Genomic DNA, 18,035 nt, shown 5'->3' with positions numbered 1-18,035 from the left:
CCTGAACCTTTAATTTTAATGTTGGTTGCTCTAACTTCGTTTTGACAGTTGAAGGTCAGCATCATTTCTTCTGCGGTGTTATACAGCCAGCTACCAATAGCTGGAACACGATGAAAAGTTGTTGTTACCGTGCCCAGATGTATCTGGACCCTTTTCTGACAAATGGCTGGCATATCCTCCTGCAGGTACAATTGAGCTTCACAGGAACCCCCTGTCTGTGTGTAGATGGGGAATGCTGGGTCGCAGAGCCCTTGGTACAGCCACGTAGATTCTCCTCCGTCAGCATAGCATACTTCTGTCGATCGGGTGACAAAGCTAGACATGCCCCATCAAGTGCCAGGCTCAAGTGTTTATTAATTTTATTATCATAAGTAGGAAAACTAATCATTTTGAATAAATTCTCGGTCCTGGGATTTTAGTGGTATATTAATTACAATCCTAACACCTTCCTCATAAGCATAGGCAAAGCCTGTACATAATTTATAATAAATATGAATATTTACTAAACTTGGAACCACTAACATAGAGCAGGTCTGCAGGTAACATTTGACCATTAACGGATATCTGACAACATTTCATACAATCTATATGGCGACACTAAGGCCGAAGAAATTTCACCCTTAGCCAGATCATCTAGCTCATACTGAATGACTAATAATTCAGTGTTAAGAGTCTGTATTACAAATTCTATCCCCCTTACAGGTAGGTGAGATTGCCCGTTTCCGGTTTCCAAAAACTTGGCAAGAGGCCCTTGAAATTGTATTATGGCGGAGGCAGAGGAACAAAGTAGGCCGTCGGAGGATGATAATGTTGTGTTTTTGGTAGAGTGTTACCATTGCCATGGTGAAGGGCATATCAGTAGAGAGTGCCCTCAGCAACGAAGAGGTTTGGAGTTACAGGGGTCCTCTCGTCAGAGACAAAATTTTACATGGAGCAGAGGCAGAGGTAGGAGTTCCTCGAGGGAGAGTATTAAATCATCTAGTTATTCCCCAAGGCGTGGTAATGGTGCACAGTATAGGAGTAGCTCTAGTCAAGACCGTGGGCCGAACAATAGACAAGAACAACAGAGGAGGGTTTCGATTTACGGAGCAGGACAATCAGTCGTTTAGACTTGCTAACACGGAGTGTTATCGGTGTGGAAAATTAGGTCACATGCGTCGAAATTGCCGTGTCTATTTGCCCGTAAGAAATGAGGTAAACCGGAACGGTCCAACAGCTCAATAGGCAACCCGGTTGTTGGACCCGTGAGTAACGCTGAAAATGTCCCTAGTATTGTAATAAATGGTAGTTAGTGACCTGACCATAATAGCTAGAATAAACGGGTTTGTGTGTAATTTACTATTGGATACAGGGGCACGAATTTCATTGTTAAAACGGGAGGCCTATAAAGGTAAATTGCAAAGTTGTTCCATGAATGCTGTTGGAATTACTGGTGATAAAATAGAAATATTGGGAGTTGCTGAAGTCACAGCGGAAGTTGCACGTAGTATGTGCGGTTTGTTGTTTTATATTTGCGGTAATTGGACAATGCCCTACGATGGGGTACTCAGTGTTGATTTGTTGCGAAGGTTGGAAGTAATTTTAAACTTGGCGAATAATTGCGTGGCAAAGGGATCCCTAATTATAGCGTTACAAACATTGGAGTCCTCGGAAACTGGCCAGGGCGAGGACAAAGGTCGAGAGCAGCAAATGTCGGTAGGAGTAGCTAACCAATCGAGATTTGTAGGTAATAGTGCTAGAAGTGGAGAGGAAGAAGAAGTGAACACGGAAAGTTCTAATGTTTGGCTTGCTAAATTGCCATCGCGGGTGTTAGTTCAGCCTAACAGGGAAGTTGTTTGTATGGCAGTTTTGAAGCCTACGGTTAAGAGACAGAAGGCGTGTAGGCCGTCCCAGGTGTTTATTGAGCCGAGTGAGGTGGTTGTTAATGGTATTAACGGTGTTTTTATTTGCAGTGTCGTGAGTAATGTGTTATCAGGTGATAACGGTAGCAAGGATTTGCTGGTTCATTGTAGAATTGTTAATTTGAGCTCATCGGAAGTGGTTTTAAGTAAAAATCTTTGTATCGGAAAGGCTGAGGAATTAGAGATAGGGCCTGGAAACGTAACGGTGAGTAGTGTGCTGGAAGAAGCACGGTTACCGGGGTCCGCGGGATCCGCGGGGTAGTTGCGAAAAGTGGGAAGGAAGAAGAAGTGAACACGGAAAGTTCTAATGTTTGGCGTGCTAAATTGCCATCGCGGGTGTTAGTTCAGCCTAACAGGGAAGTTGTTTGTATGGCGGTTTTGAAGCCTACGGTTAAGGGACAGAGGGCATGTAGGCCATCCCAGGTTTTTATTGAGCCGAGTGAGGCGGTTATTAATGGTATTAACGGTGTTTTTATTTGCAGTGTCGTGAGTAATGTGTTGCCAGGCGATAACGGGAGCAAGGATTTGCTGGTTCATTGTAGGATTGTTAATTTGAGCTCATCGGAAGTTGTTTTAAGTAAAAATCTTTGTATTGGAAAGGCCGAGGAGTTAGAGATAGGGCCTGGAAACGTAACGGTGAGTGGTGTGCTGGATGAAACACGGTTACCGGGATCCACGGGATCCGCGGGGTACAGTATCTCGGACGGACACGAGACTGGGTTTATTGGAGATAATTTGCGTGCGGCCGATGTAAGGGTCGACGCGGGGTACAGTATCTCGGACGGACACGAGACAAATTACTGGGTTTATTGGAGATAATTTGCGTGCGGCCGATGTAAGGGTCGACGCGGGGTACAGTATCTCGGACAGACACGAGACTGGGTTTATTGGAGGTAATTTGCGTGCGGCCGGTGGAAAGGTCGACGCAAGTAAATGTTGTAGCTCAGCTAATTCTGGAGGTAGTGATTCCAACCGCATTTGTGTTGTAAATAATAGGCTTGTAAATACTGATAGTAATGTGAATGTAAATAACAAGGGCTTTAATGCTAAGATTGAGATGAGTGATTTCTGGGGTACAATTAAAGAGGAAGATAATATGGCGGAATGTGATAATTTTGAGAATAGTTTCGTAGGGGACCCAAAGCGGGAGAAACTTAATATTGACGATTTGATTAATAGAAAGTTAAGCCACTTGCCCCAAGCTGACAAAGAAACCTTACAACCAGTGTTGCGTAAATTCAAAACGGTATTCTATGATGGTGTTAGTCCTTTGGGCTGCACGAGTAAAGTAGTGCATCATATTCCTACGGGAGATGCGACACCAATTAAAACAGCTCCTTATAGAATTCCAAAAAGTTTGGAAGGGGTAATTCAAGAACAAGTTGACGATATGTTGCGTAAAAAGATAATTGAGCCGTCGATTAGTCCATGGGGGTTTCCTGCTGTTTTGGTCCGTAAAAAGGCACCACCTGATCCTGTAAAGGGTGTGTCTAAACCTTCATATCGTTTGGCAATAGATTATAGATTACTTAATAAAGTAACTACTAAAGAAAGTACTCCTATTCAGTCAATTCAGTCCACTTTAGACAGTCTGGGCGGATGTCGTATAGTTACGACTCTTGATTTGTATTCAGGGTATTTCCAAGTGCCGGTAGCAGAGGAGGATAAACCTAAAACAGCTTTTGTCCTACAGGATGCTGCTTATCAGTTCAACCGCATGAGTTTCGGATTAACATCTGCTCCTTTAACGTTTGTGCGGTTAATGAATTCTATTTTGAAAGGCCTAGTAGGGTCTGGGGTTTTTGTGTATCTGGATGATGTTATTATAGGGACTGCGACGATGCAAGAGCATGCCGAGAAGCTGGCGGAGGTATTTGATAGATTCACTAAAGCTAACTTAGTGGTTCAAAGTGAGAAGTGTATATTTGCAAGGGAGGAAGTAAAATATTTAGGGCACACAATTAGTAGTGAGGGAGTTAGACCGGATGGACAGAAAGTAGAAGCTATAAATAAGTACCCACTTCCGAAAAATGTAAAAGAAGTGCGGAGCTTCTTGGGATTGGTAAACTATTATCGCCGGTTTATTGCGAATTTCAGTGAGATAGCTAAACCTTTAACTAAATTGACCCGTAAAGACGCAGAGTTTGTTTGGGGGGAGGCTCAGCAAAATGCATTTGATGCATTGCGTAAAGCCTTGGTTACCGAACCAGTATTAATGTATCCTAGATTTGACTTGCCCTTCGTTGTAACCAGCGATGCCTCAAAAGTGGCTGTAGGCGGGTTGTTGTCCCAAATTGTCAATGGAAACGAACATCCTGTAGCTTATTATTCAAAGACGCTAAATGTGGCTCAGTCACATTATGCCGCAACAGAAAGGGAACTGTTAGCAGTAGTGACCTTGGATTGTATCGCGCTTAAATGGCTGTTTAGCATGCGTGACCCGTCATCTAGATTAATTCGATGGGGTTTGTTATTGTTTGAGTTTGACTATACAGTAGAACATAGGAGAGGGAAACAAAATTCCTAAGCGGACGTTTTATCACGTGTGTCGGCTGTAAATGGACCTATTTGGTCCCGGGATTTAATTAAACAAGCTCAGAAATTGGATGAGTTTTGCGAAGCAAAATTCAAAGGAATAGAATCAGGTTCCGTTACAGACTACCTGATTGACTATGACGGTTTGCTATTTAAGAAAGAGCTAGATGGTTCAAAATTGGTGATTCCTAAAGGCATGGTTTATCCTATATTGCAACAACATCATGATACAGTGTTTTCAGGACATCTTGGGGTAACTAAAACACAACAAACACTAAGAAATCGGTATTTTTGGCCTGGTATGTTAAGAGATACAGAAAACTTTGTGAAAAGTTGCCAATCATGTGCATTACAAAAGACTGGGAACAATTGTACAGCACCCTTAGGAGTGTTTGAAGCTGTGTTTAATCCAATGGATTTAGCCCCTATTGACATAGTAGGAAAATTGCCAGTGACAGCTGCTGGAAATGCATATTTACTAACATTTGTCGATCATCTTACTAGATATATTGATGCGGTGCCGATTAAAGATGTACAAGCCGAAACTTTGGCATCTGCTTTTGTTACGCATTTTGTCACACGACATGGGGTTCCTCTTAAATTGTTAAGTGATCGGGGTACTGTTTTCATTAGTAAACTGTATTCAAGAAGATGTGTGAAATAATGGGAATCTCTAAAGTTAAAACCAGCCCTTACCATGCAAGTTCAAATGGTATATTAGAGCAGCAGCACGCTTTAGTAGCGGCAGTTGTATCTCATTATGTAGATGAACACAATACAGGCTGGGACAATTATATTCCTTTTGCCCTTATGGCGTTACGCAACCCTCGTAATATGGCCACTGGATTAGCACCTTTCTATTTATTTCACGGCAGGGAAATGAACATACCTTCCCCTGATGATTATAGTTGTATTGCGGAAAGGAAACCGTGTGAAAACCTGGCTGAAAGGTTAAATGAAGCCTTAAGAGTGGCACAGGAAAGTACGGAAGTGGCTAAACAACGAAGTAAAGTCTATTATGATAAGGGTACTAAATTGGTTAACTTTAAAGTGGGGGATTTAGTTTATGTTCATCATCCGGAAATTACGAATGCTCCGGGTAGTAAATTTCGCCAATTCTGGTCAGGTCCACATTTGATTAAGTCCAAAATTTCGGATTTGGTTTTCGGTATTGATTTGGAAAATAGGATTGCTAATTTACATTGTAATAGGCTAAAATTGGCAAGGGAAGAGTTGAGAGATGGGATTTCATTGGAACACGCTAAAGTATTGGAATTATTAAGAGGCGCGGCCGATGATAAGACTTCCGGCGAGGATGAGGAGAGTGATAACGAGGAACTATCGGAAGAGCGTGGTGGAGAGTTACCCGCACAATTACCGGACGCATGGTTAACCCCAAGGTCGCGACTAATTTTGTGCGAAGATCCGGAAGTAGGCCAGGGTGTGGACGGATGTAGTGGTGACCAGCCACAGGGCGTGGCCGGAGGTGGGACTGCCACCTCGAATGACCTTAGTGATGCGAGTAAGGAATCGAGTCCGTCAAAAATGTCCAGTTATTGGGACATAGGAAGTCCTAGCACAATTAGGGAATCCGATAGGGAATCGGACCAGTCTGGTCATGAGGGAAGTCCTCCAGTGGTAGGTGATAGAAGTCTCGGAAATTTAACATATATTGACGATCCAATAGGGGATGAGGACTGGATTCCTCCGCCTAATGTTGACAGGTTGGCAGTGCAAAGTCATAACGACCTTCCACAGACGCATGGTTATAATACTAGGCGTCGAGCGCGTGTTTCACAGGCAGATGATTCTACGAATGGTGATAAGTAGTTAGGTACGTTAATTGGTTTAAGTTATGGTGTGGGTGATATAAAATTATAATACGAGTCTTTAGAGGCGTGTCTTGGCATTTACGGAAGTAACAAAGCGGAATTTTTTTACAGGATTATGCCGTTTGGCGACCGTCAGTGGTTTAGGGCTTGACTGTGGGAAAAGAAATTGTAAATTGCCACCTTCAGGGGTTATATTTTTGAAAGAAAGGGAAATTACAGTAACGGGAGAGTCATGGCGAGTATGTAGCTCTTTGAATTTTCAGCATTATGATGATTTAGTCGAGAATTTGGCCAGTATTGTATTTAGCTTTTCTGATAATGTAACTAAATTTGGCCTACCTGTGCCTGGAGACGAGATTGATAGGGTTAAGTCCGGAGTGATTCACCTTAGGTCAGTAGTAGACGAGTTGCTGTTATTGATGGACAGTAATGGGAATCATACAGAATTGATGCAAACAAATAGAGCAATATTCGATTCGGTGGGGACAGGTAAGAAGTACGTATTTGGTACTGCTGATACAGAGGATGTAATAACTTTAGATTCTAAAATTGGGAAATTGGCTCATCTACAAGAAAGTGTAATTCTTTTTAACAATGAGCAGCTTAGTTACGTAAAATCATTGAGTGATGGGGTAAAATTGAACCAACAAGTAATTGCGGATACCATAGAAATTAAAGTAAAACAGTATGCGCAGTTGTCTAACAAATTGCAACAAGAAACATGTGAAAACAGTGATTTTTCAAAATGAGGTATTGTCCTTTAGGCCATTTAAAAATGCTGCTAACATACGTTGCTCAGCTTCTGAGTTAATAACCCGTTGTTCACCGCCGTCGTCTACTTTCCGCACTGTAAGAACCCCTAAGTGTCTAACCCTCTCGGCAAACTGTTCTAACCCCTCGCCACGTTTTTGTGACGCACTCTGCAATTGCATGTAATTAAAATGATCAGTTCTCTTACTAGTGAATTGTTCTATCAAAGCTTTACGCACCTCATCCTCCTTTGCTTCAGGCAAACCATCACCTCCTAATTTGCTAAAATCAAATTTTGAAGCTAAAAACGTCTCAGCAGGTCCCCGTGTTTTTAATCTTATAATTGCAACCTTAAATTGCTGTTTCCATCCCCCCAATTTGGCAGCTTGGTCTAATTGACCCAGAAATTCTTTAATGGATGGTCCAGTCCCGTCTCCGCGAAACGTTTCTATCATACAAGCCACCATGTTGTGCAATTTTTCAAGTCACAATTTTTCGGCCTGCTCCAATTGAGCCCCGTCTCCCGGCATGTTTAGATAGCTTAATGTAGATTTATAAATTTTCTGAGGGGACCTTCTATCTCCTGTAGATTTTATCATTCACTAATTGATAAGGCGTCGCGTGCTATTTACAAGGAGTGTTTGAAGCTGTGTTTAATCCAATGGATTTAGCCCCTATTGACATAGTAGGAAAATTGCCAGTGACAGCTGCTGGAAATGCATATTTACTAACATTTGTCGATCATCTTACTAGATATATTGATGCGGTGCCGATTAAAGATGTACAAGCCGAAACTTTGGCATCTGCTTTTGTTACGCATTTTGTCACACGACATGGGGTTCCTCTTAAATTGTTAAGTGATCGGGGTACTGTTTTCATTAGTAAACTGTATTCAAGAAGATGTGTGAAATAATGGGAATCTCTAAAGTTAAAACCAGCCCTTACCATGCAAGTTCAAATGGTATATTAGAGCAGCAGCACGCTTTAGTAGCGGCAGTTGTATCTCATTATGTAGATGAACACAATACAGGCTGGGACAATTATATTCCTTTTGCCCTTATGGCGTTACGCAACCCTCGTAATATGGCCACTGGATTAGCACCTTTCTATTTATTTCACGGCAGGGAAATGAACATACCTTCCCCTGATGATTATAGTTGTATTGCGGAAAGGAAACCGTGTGAAAACCTGGCTGAAAGGTTAAATGAAGCCTTAAGAGTGGCACAGGAAAGTACGGAAGTGGCTAAACAACGAAGTAAAGTCTATTATGATAAGGGTACTAAATTGGTTAACTTTAAAGTGGGGGATTTAGTTTATGTTCATCATCCGGAAATTACGAATGCTCCGGGTAGTAAATTTCGCCAATTCTGGTCAGGTCCACATTTGATTAAGTCCAAAATTTCGGATTTGGTTTTCGGTATTGATTTGGAAAATAGGATTGCTAATTTACATTGTAATAGGCTAAAATTGGCAAGGGAAGAGTTGAGAGATGGGATTTCATTGGAACACGCTAAAGTATTGGAATTATTAAGAGGCGCGGCCGATGATAAGACTTCCGGCGAGGATGAGGAGAGTGATAACGAGGAACTATCGGAAGAGCGTGGTGGAGAGTTACCCGCACAATTACCGGACGCATGGTTAACCCCAAGGTCGCGACTAATTTTGTGCGAAGATCCGGAAGTAGGCCAGGGTGTGGACGGATGTAGTGGTGACCAGCCACAGGGCGTGGCCGGAGGTGGGACTGCCACCTCGAATGACCTTAGTGATGCGAGTAAGGAATCGAGTCCGTCAAAAATGTCCAGTTATTGGGACATAGGAAGTCCTAGCACAATTAGGGAATCCGATAGGGAATCGGACCAGTCTGGTCATGAGGGAAGTCCTCCAGTGGTAGGTGATAGAAGTCTCGGAAATTTAACATATATTGACGATCCAATAGGGGATGAGGACTGGATTCCTCCGCCTAATGTTGACAGGTTGGCAGTGCAAAGTCATAACGACCTTCCACAGACGCATGGTTATAATACTAGGCGTCGAGCGCGTGTTTCACAGGCAGATGATTCTACGAATGGTGATAAGTAGTTAGGTACGTTAATTGGTTTAAGTTATGGTGTGGGTGATATAAAATTATAATACGAGTCTTTAGAGGCGTGTCTTGGCATTTACGGAAGTAACAAAGCGGAATTTTTTTACAGGATTATGCCGTTTGGCGACCGTCAGTGGTTTAGGGCTTGACTGTGGGAAAAGAAATTGTAAATTGCCACCTTCAGGGGTTATATTTTTGAAAGAAAGGGAAATTACAGTAACGGGAGAGTCATGGCGAGTATGTAGCTCTTTGAATTTTCAGCATTATGATGATTTAGTCGAGAATTTGGCCAGTATTGTATTTAGCTTTTCTGATAATGTAACTAAATTTGGCCTACCTGTGCCTGGAGACGAGATTGATAGGGTTAAGTCCGGAGTGATTCACCTTAGGTCAGTAGTAGACGAGTTGCTGTTATTGATGGACAGTAATGGGAATCATACAGAATTGATGCAAACAAATAGAGCAATATTCGATTCGGTGGGGACAGGTAAGAAGTACGTATTTGGTACTGCTGATACAGAGGATGTAATAACTTTAGATTCTAAAATTGGGAAATTGGCTCATCTACAAGAAAGTGTAATTCTTTTTAACAATGAGCAGCTTAGTTACGTAAAATCATTGAGTGATGGGGTAAAATTGAACCAACAAGTAATTGCGGATACCATAGAAATTAAAGTAAAACAGTATGCGCAGTTGTCTAACAAATTGCAACAAGAAACATGTGAAAACAGTGATTTTTCAAAATGAGGTATTGTCCTTTAGGCCATTTAAAAATGCTGCTAACATACGTTGCTCAGCTTCTGAGTTAATAACCCGTTGTTCACCGCCGTCGTCTACTTTCCGCACTGTAAGAACCCCTAAGTGTCTAACCCTCTCGGCAAACTGTTCTAACCCCTCGCCACGTTTTTGTGACGCACTCTGCAATTGCATGTAATTAAAATGATCAGTTCTCTTACTAGTGAATTGTTCTATCAAAGCTTTACGCACCTCATCCTCCTTTGCTTCAGGCAAACCATCACCTCCTAATTTGCTAAAATCAAATTTTGAAGCTAAAAACGTCTCAGCAGGTCCCCGTGTTTTTAATCTTATAATTGCAACCTTAAATTGCTGTTTCCATCCCCCCAATTTGGCAGCTTGGTCTAATTGACCCAGAAATTCTTTAATGGATGGTCCAGTCCCGTCTCCGCGAAACGTTTCTATCATACAAGCCACCATGTTGTGCAATTTTTCAAGTCACAATTTTTCGGCCTGCTCCAATTGAGCCCCGTCTCCCGGCATGTTTAGATAGCTTAATGTAGATTTATAAATTTTCTGAGGGGACCTTCTATCTCCTGTAGATTTTATCATTCACTAATTGATAAGGCGTCGCGTGCTATTTACTACAAAGTGACGCACACACGCGGCTGAATTGTGGTCTGCGATAAGAGTTAACACTAGGAAACAAATAATCGCGGCGCTCAATCCTATCACTAACCCAATGACAATTCCCTTCAATAAAGACCACATTTGGTTAGCCTAATATCAAAATATGATAAGTATTAAAGCAAAATTCAACAATAAATTAATTTAGTTTCATCAATTACAATATGCTATTAAGACAAAATATAAGTGAAATCAAATACAAAATATTTAACCATCACTTAATTACATTTAGTTCAAATATTCTATCACAATTTTCGTCACTTAAACTCTCTTGATACCCGCTTCGGATGTATAGTTGGTACGATTATTTATTCTACCCTCAATAATTTTTGTGACTAATGCACGTAACAAATTTTGACAACCCTCAATTAACAAATCGGGATTGATCACTGGTATATAATATTCCGGTTTCTTAGAAGCGGACATTAGGCTTTGGGACTTCGTACATTGGTACGTATGTTTGGTCTTCTTCCGATTTTGTCGGTGTATTAATTTTTGGAATAGGTGGAGCGCGTTGTGTTGGTTCTGGCAAACTTCTAATATTAAATTGACTTTTACTGGAACCAGTACTAGACTGAGGCTGTTTGTGATCGTAAAAGGCTGTGATAACGACAGATCTTGACCCAACTCGGGTAAAAAAAGACGTTTCAAATTTATTTCTTGATTTTGTCGAACTTAACTCACCTGGAGCAGTACCAAACGATGTGGATGACGACGCCTGCTCCATACAAGGCTCTTTAAATTTACCTCCTTTATTTCCCAGCTTAATTAATTAAATATGAGCAGCTACTAAAATAATAATGCATACATGTACGATAAATAGCAAAATAGCAAATTCTATATCATCGATGCCTATTTCCAGCAAACAAGCCAGGTTCACTTCACTGTTTCAACATCAACCGACAGATTACCAGCACTTTTAGTTAATTTTACCTAGGGTTACTTTACACTTGCATTGCAATAATTGGATCAACATGGCCTTACCAAAGCCATAGTCCGTGTTGGTGATAGTTCGTTCAATTTTAATTACTTGGTCAACAATAGTATTTAATAGTTGTCTCCTACGCTCCCTCAAATGGCTATGATACCAAATTTGAACTTCCCGATTACCACCCATTTATTAATACATTATCTTTCCTTCTGAATTAAAATTACATTATAAGTAAAAAGAAAATTTCACTCCCAACCCTTAATTTTCCTTTAAATATTCAATGGTGGAGCCTTAAACACACTTAAGCACAATTACAACTTTGACTCATATCTCCCCAACTAAAAGTATAGCCACAAATCCCAACGCATTCTTAATCCCCACTGAGCGAAGAGAGTACCGAATTCTGTCGTCGTAAAACCACCTCCTACAATACTTCCAACACCTGGCGAACGAGTGAACCCCTTCTACTATTCGCTCCTCTACAAAGTCAAAATGATCGAACACATCTAGCCGCTCACACCTAATACAGGTATGTCCCAATCGGTAGTGGAATGTAACTAACACTACAATTTTGTTACTGTTGGCAACCAATTCGAAATTATCAAAAAACAACTTATCTTTGAGCAAGGTAATTTCTTCTGACATTTGAACAAACAATAAAAAATAAAAAAAAGATTTGGCTTAGGGTTTACAAAATAAATTATTACTCCTAATCTCGCCCCTTAACAAGCCCTCCTACCAAAAAAAGAAACAAAATTTACAGCTGACACCAACTGTCAAGGTTGGCGAGCCAGGGTGAATTAAACTCTCAGGTGACAAACAAATGACCTTTATTACACCCCAAATATTTTGTAGTACAAACATACAAACTTAATATAAAATGCACTAAAATACCAGGACTCAACTTTACATTAAGTTTTAGAATAATTACTATATGGGAGCAAGATTTGTTAGGACGAGCCAGACACCTAACCAGACATACCTGGAAGCAACCAGAGGGACATCTTGCCCAGGGGGGTCGTCAGGAGTGTGTGCAGAGCAGAAGTCAAGATCGAATCAGGGAATAAATGCCCATCAGTCACCGAGCTGTTTTATATACACCGGACACTTGAGGTTGCGTTGCGGTCGATAGTTCAAGTTAGCTCAATACAGATTGTATGTAATTCTATGATAATTTATGCACCCTACTTTAGCAACTATAGCCTTTGACCTAGCTAGGTGTTCTACAACACATCGGATATGTTTTTGATCTGAAGGTCACCGGTTTGATATTGAAGAAATTCAACTGGAGCCAGCTGTTCTTCATTATTGGAATTTAATAAATTATTCCAGCTAAAAAAACAGCTGATTCAATGAGTAACAAAGCTACTAAGATTATCCACTCCATTTTACTCTTGCTCTGCATTTATATTGAGCATAAAATACATGCACAGAGTACTTCATTGTCTTAACAAAGTGGTTAAGTCATGTCTAATGTCATCCATAAAAACAACTCAATCATGAAGTTATAAGATTTTATTTCTGTGATGTGAAAAACTGTAATTCATATTAAGGTTTTTGATTAATCTTTGAAATTAATTTCATAAAGGATATTGTTGCTGCTGTATTAACCTGTTAAAAATGTTTTGGTTGTAGATCGGGTGGAGTTCCCGTTGACTTTGAGCTAGTTCAGATTGATCCTAAAAGCGACAGCAATGAAGACTTGGAGTATGCAATCACTTCCATCAAAAGGAATGGAGTTGCTATTAAAGGTTGGATGGACATAGTTTTTTTATTTTTCCGTTTATTTGATAGAAATTTATCAAAGAGGCAGCTGGCTTACCTTTGAAAAAGGTGTAGGCTTTGTTATAGACAAGTTTAAAAACATCCCAAATGCTCAAGTTCATATTTTGAATAAAGAAATATTATTTGTATTTATTTTTATGTTTAAAATTATGTATATGATCCTAAAAATTTAAAAACGATATTTACTATTTTTTTATTTTATTTTACAGCACCACTTTTTAGCGACAGTAGTTAATCACTGTGTTTAAGTACCTTTAAAAAGTTACCTCCTACCTTGCCTCCTTCTTATACTACCATAACAAACTTATCCTTTTGACCTTCAATGTCTGATATATCAGACTCAAAGACTAACAAAGACCAAATTCCACTTTACCGTCTATATGAGATATCTCAACAAAAACTACTGAGAGCTATTTTTGACAAGTGTTGTAACCTGGGAGTAAGTTTTAAAACTGCTAAGCTTAGGCTTTTGCTTGATCAGAGCTGTCAGTGCAACAGTCTGTTATTTCTGATCAATGGCCGAGTGGTCTACGATGTTGTTTCTCCAAATAGGAGACGACATTATAGATTGATTGCTCAAATCCCGTGTCTGTCACACTGGTTCATCTGTCTGTGGCAACTTGGTAGGAAAGGTCCACCTAAAATAAACCGTTGATGGCTTCCATAGAGGGGTGAATTATTTTAAAATTGCAAATAAAATGTGGCATTTTGCTTCTTTTTGCTTATTCTTACTGTCTTTCTGTTGAAAGCTTATTTTAAGAACATTTTTAATATAGGCATAGTTAAATCTTGTATAATCCACTGTGTCAAGGGATAATGAGTTATTTGTATCATCATCATTAAAAAAGGGAGAAGTTCATAATGTGTTCCTATAATGCTTTATTAGGAATCAACTTAAGTTACACTTGTTTAAATTTCAGGCAACATCGAAACAGGAAGTTTAGACACTGGGGTCATCAGTCGTAACGTAGCCCTGAGAAATGAGCTCGACCTCTACGTCAACGTCCTAACTTGCAAATCCTACGATGGTGTTGTAGCAAGACAGAAAAATGTTGACATCTGCATTGTGCGACAAAACACAGAGGGAGAGTATGCTATGCTGGAACACGAGGTAATACGGCACCAACACTTGCATGGTTTTTGTTTTGTTTACTTGGCAAAACTAAGTCAAAATTGTGTTTATTCCATTTCAACAACATTTTTCCAAAACCCATGCCACAATCTTTGTTCGGTCACGTCTTTCTCTAATCCGTATAAACTTTGCTATGATATGTTACGGTATTTTAATTTCTTGTCTATTTAAGTTAGTTGTTATTTTGGTTAAAAGTGTTTCGGTTGAGGGAGGTCCCCCCACTTTGTTGCTACCCACCTCGCTGAAATGCATTCTGGGGGGGGGGCAAACTTTTCAGTTTTTAACTGACATTAAAATGTAATTTTAAAGCTATTTAATGCCTTAAAATCTTATTGAATATTAATAGCTTCCTATCTCCGACAATGCAGTCTAATGGTTCTAATAACGGTATAGTGATATTAACAGGCTATGTTACTAGAGGGTGGTGCTTTGGTGATGGACAAATGAGGAGGTTAAAGCGTAATTTATTGAATATTGAGTTACAAACATTTACAGCCTAAACTTCATGTTCTTGTATTATGGATGAGCCTTCAAACAGCAACACACAATCCAAGAGGCTCTACTATCCGGCATGTAGTATGTCAGTCTTCAAAGGCTGTCTGGGGCAGCAAAAGACTGGTGGGAGTTGCACAGTGTAGGGTTAGTTCCCCCGAACAGTGGCGGCGGCTAGCAATTCTGTGACGTCTGCACAGATATGATGCTCTCAGGTCACTAACACGTTGTATTCACCTTGTCAGTCTATTGTCTAAATTAGTGAAGGAGAACACTTACAGCTCACATTTATACTTACAAATAGATCCCAACTAAGAAAAATTCATTCCAGTTGGCCGGGATATTGTAACACTGAACAGAACCTACTACACCAATATGATATTTTGAGAGTAAAAGTGTCATAACTGAAGAGAAATCTTCACCACTAACATGACAAGCAGACCAGGTTTGCCAACTCTTAAACCCCCTCCCTATATTTGTTTCAATAATGAATACGATTTATTCCTAAGTTCACAACCCGTAACTCATTAAGTATTTGAATGAGTTTCCAACAGCATTGCTAATTTAACATAGTTGGTGAACCGCTTTGATTTCAGAGTGCACGTGGTGTAGTAGAAACCATGAAAATTGTTACACAGCCAAATTCAGAGAGGGTTGCGAGATTCGCGTATGAATACGCCAGGAGAAATAACCGTAAAAAAATAACAATTGTCCATAAGGCCAACATAATGTAAGTATAGTGATTTCCCTGTGTGATGTAAAGATTGTGTGGTTTTCAGAGTGTTAATGGTGTCGTGGAAAGCATGAAGATTGTGACCCAGGAGAATTCCGAACGTGTTGCACGGTTTGCATTTGAGTTTGCCAGGAAAACCGGACGGAAGAAAATAACAATTGTGCACAAAGCCAATATCATGTTAGTAATTTGATCCTATAGTATATTTATAATTTTTATTTATCATGTTGTGTTGCCTTAGAAGGTATGTAATAACTAATAATTTTGATGTTAACATAGGATAGGCCTCTTGGTTTCAAAACCACAATAGCTTACTGAAATACAACTCAAATAACTTAATCAGAAGCACAGTAACTAAATTAATGTGAACAGTTTCTTCTAAAATACTTTTAAATGGGCAAAGCACACTGTTTATTGATAACATTTATTTAAAAGTCTAATGTATCTCAGGGTCGGTTAAAGAAAACGTGGTGAGGCTTGAGGTTTGTAGAATCAGAAAGGTTAGCTCTTAGAGGTTAAGGTACTTCCAGTTCTTAAATCTTGATGTCCACTCTAGACTTTGATGAACTCCAATTCTTCAAAAAAAGCAAAGCAGACGAGAGAGAGCCAGCGCCTTCTTCATCAAAGTGTAGAACAAGTGAAATTATATTAAATTCCTGATCATTATTTTATTTTAATTGTGCAAATAAGACAAATAATAACATATTTATTAATTTTGATATTCATGTATAGTCAATAATGTTTATAAAATATTATTAATTTAGTATCTACACCATTACAATCATACAGTCACAGGTTGTCTGTAAATTAAAGTCTCCAACAAGCTAATGTGGGCGAGCAAGATAGTATAAGTCTGAGAGTTGCACTGTGTTCTTCATTTCAACCAATACTCTAGATGGTTCCCTTCCCTATGCAAAGCTTGGTCTCTTTATTGTAGCCGAAAATCATATGAAGGAAAATCGAAATCCCTACCAAATATGGGTTGCGTTCTGTGATTAGACCTCTGTGGCCTATGTTGTCAACTGCTATTGAAGTCCATCACACGTTGGCAGACGTGAATGATAATTACGTGTGTGTTTTAACATAAGAAATGTGCGTAAGGAATCGGTGGATAGGGTGTGGAAGTGGTTGAAAACATTTGCACAGTGTTTATGATGTTTTGCATGGTACCGGCTGTTGTTGTTTAACAGTTTCATTTAAGGCAGTGACTGAAGGGGAATTTTTCATTCGCATCACAGTTTTACTGAAAGAGAGATTGCCAAACTGAGGGGACGCCTCTATAAAAATATCGTACAAACTACGGTACAACCTGGTGGACTTGAACATGCCGATAAGCAAGCAATTTTTGCTCAACTTTAATGACTGTCTTGATCGAAACTGATAAAGACCCTCACTGTGCAAATATATACGGCCTTGTACAAACTTCCTAACCCACTTATGAACATTTCCCACTTCTCAACTTGAAAAATATCTGAATACATATCAGTAATTGCAACAGGCACAACCTCATTATAGAACATGATTTAAACTTGGCGGGAACACAGATTTTTCCTCACATCGTTTTCACCCAAGCTGATGAGACTTATCGTCACATATGGATGAAAATCAGCTAAAATAGTAATGGATGAAGTAAAGAACACGAAGCTGATCTCAGATACTAACTAGTTCACTTGGCTGCGACAAGTACATTAAGGAGATCTTCATTTACTTTTACTTGTTAATTTACCCTTGTATATCTGGTCATCTAAAACACAGATTTAACCTTGATCAAAAAAACTTTAAAAAATTTAAAAATTGTGACTTTGAAAATCATAAAATGATATGGGTGAGTACGATTATAAACTTTGAAAGTACAACGGTATTTAATTCATTTTCAACGGTTATTTTTTATAAAATCTTCAAAATTTGATTAAAAAGCGAAAAGATTCTTATAATGAATTCAAACTATTTTACTCAGACACAAAGGTACTCCAGGTTTCTAGGTAAGTTAATGTTGTGTGGATTCAGTTTCAATGCTGACTTATTTTGTAGATATTACAAGTAATGATTAGAATTTGTCTGTTTTTGTCATTAGTTTTGTTTGATCCATCCTTAGTATTATAGTATTTTATCAAAATTTAATTTCAATTGAGTATTAATTTCAAATAAGTATTTTTGGTATCCATTCTTTTTCTTTTAATAACTTGTGTTAATTTTCTATTTGTTTTACTATTTTTTTAAGTTTATTTGTCTATCTCTACGCATTGTAAAGTTTCAGGTAAGTTGTTGACGGTTTTGATTTAACTGAAAGTTTAATTTTAATTCCTCTTTGTCTTCAACATAATTGTTCAATTCACATATTTAGTGTAAACTTATCCTGCAGTACCAAAATATTATCCTTCCAACAATTTTCACATGACTTATTTTTTGACAGTCTAAATTTGTTAATGTTTTATAGAA

General features: G+C 39.1%; 1 protein-coding gene across 3 annotated transcripts in view; it reads left to right on the top strand.

Moving 5' to 3' along the window:
* LOC128997981 (isocitrate dehydrogenase [NAD] subunit gamma, mitochondrial-like) overlaps nt 1–18,035 on the top strand; it is a 59,011-nt gene that overhangs the window by 12,303 nt on the left and 28,673 nt on the right. For 2 of the 3 annotated variants that reach the window (XM_054423866.1, XM_054423867.1), the window contains exons 4-6: nt 13,090–13,205; nt 14,160–14,350; nt 15,460–15,593. In XM_054423866.1, the coding sequence (XP_054279841.1) occupies nt 13,090–13,205; nt 14,160–14,350; nt 15,460–15,593 (441 nt within the window). Of the gene's footprint in view, nt 1–13,089; nt 13,206–14,159; nt 14,351–15,459; nt 15,594–15,642; nt 15,777–18,035 lie in introns of all 3 variants that reach the window. The other variant, XM_054423865.1, reaches the window with a different exon arrangement.

The sequence above is a fragment of the Macrosteles quadrilineatus genome, unplaced genomic scaffold, assembly GCF_028750875.1.
Source record: "Macrosteles quadrilineatus isolate MER2022 unplaced genomic scaffold, UCM_ALF_1.0 Scaffold_7__1_contigs__length_78375512, whole genome shotgun sequence".
NCBI classification, from domain to species: domain Eukaryota; kingdom Metazoa; phylum Arthropoda; class Insecta; order Hemiptera; family Cicadellidae; genus Macrosteles; species Macrosteles quadrilineatus.
The sequence above is the reverse complement of the archived record's forward strand: the minus strand, read 5'-3'. Positions and strand labels throughout refer to the sequence as shown.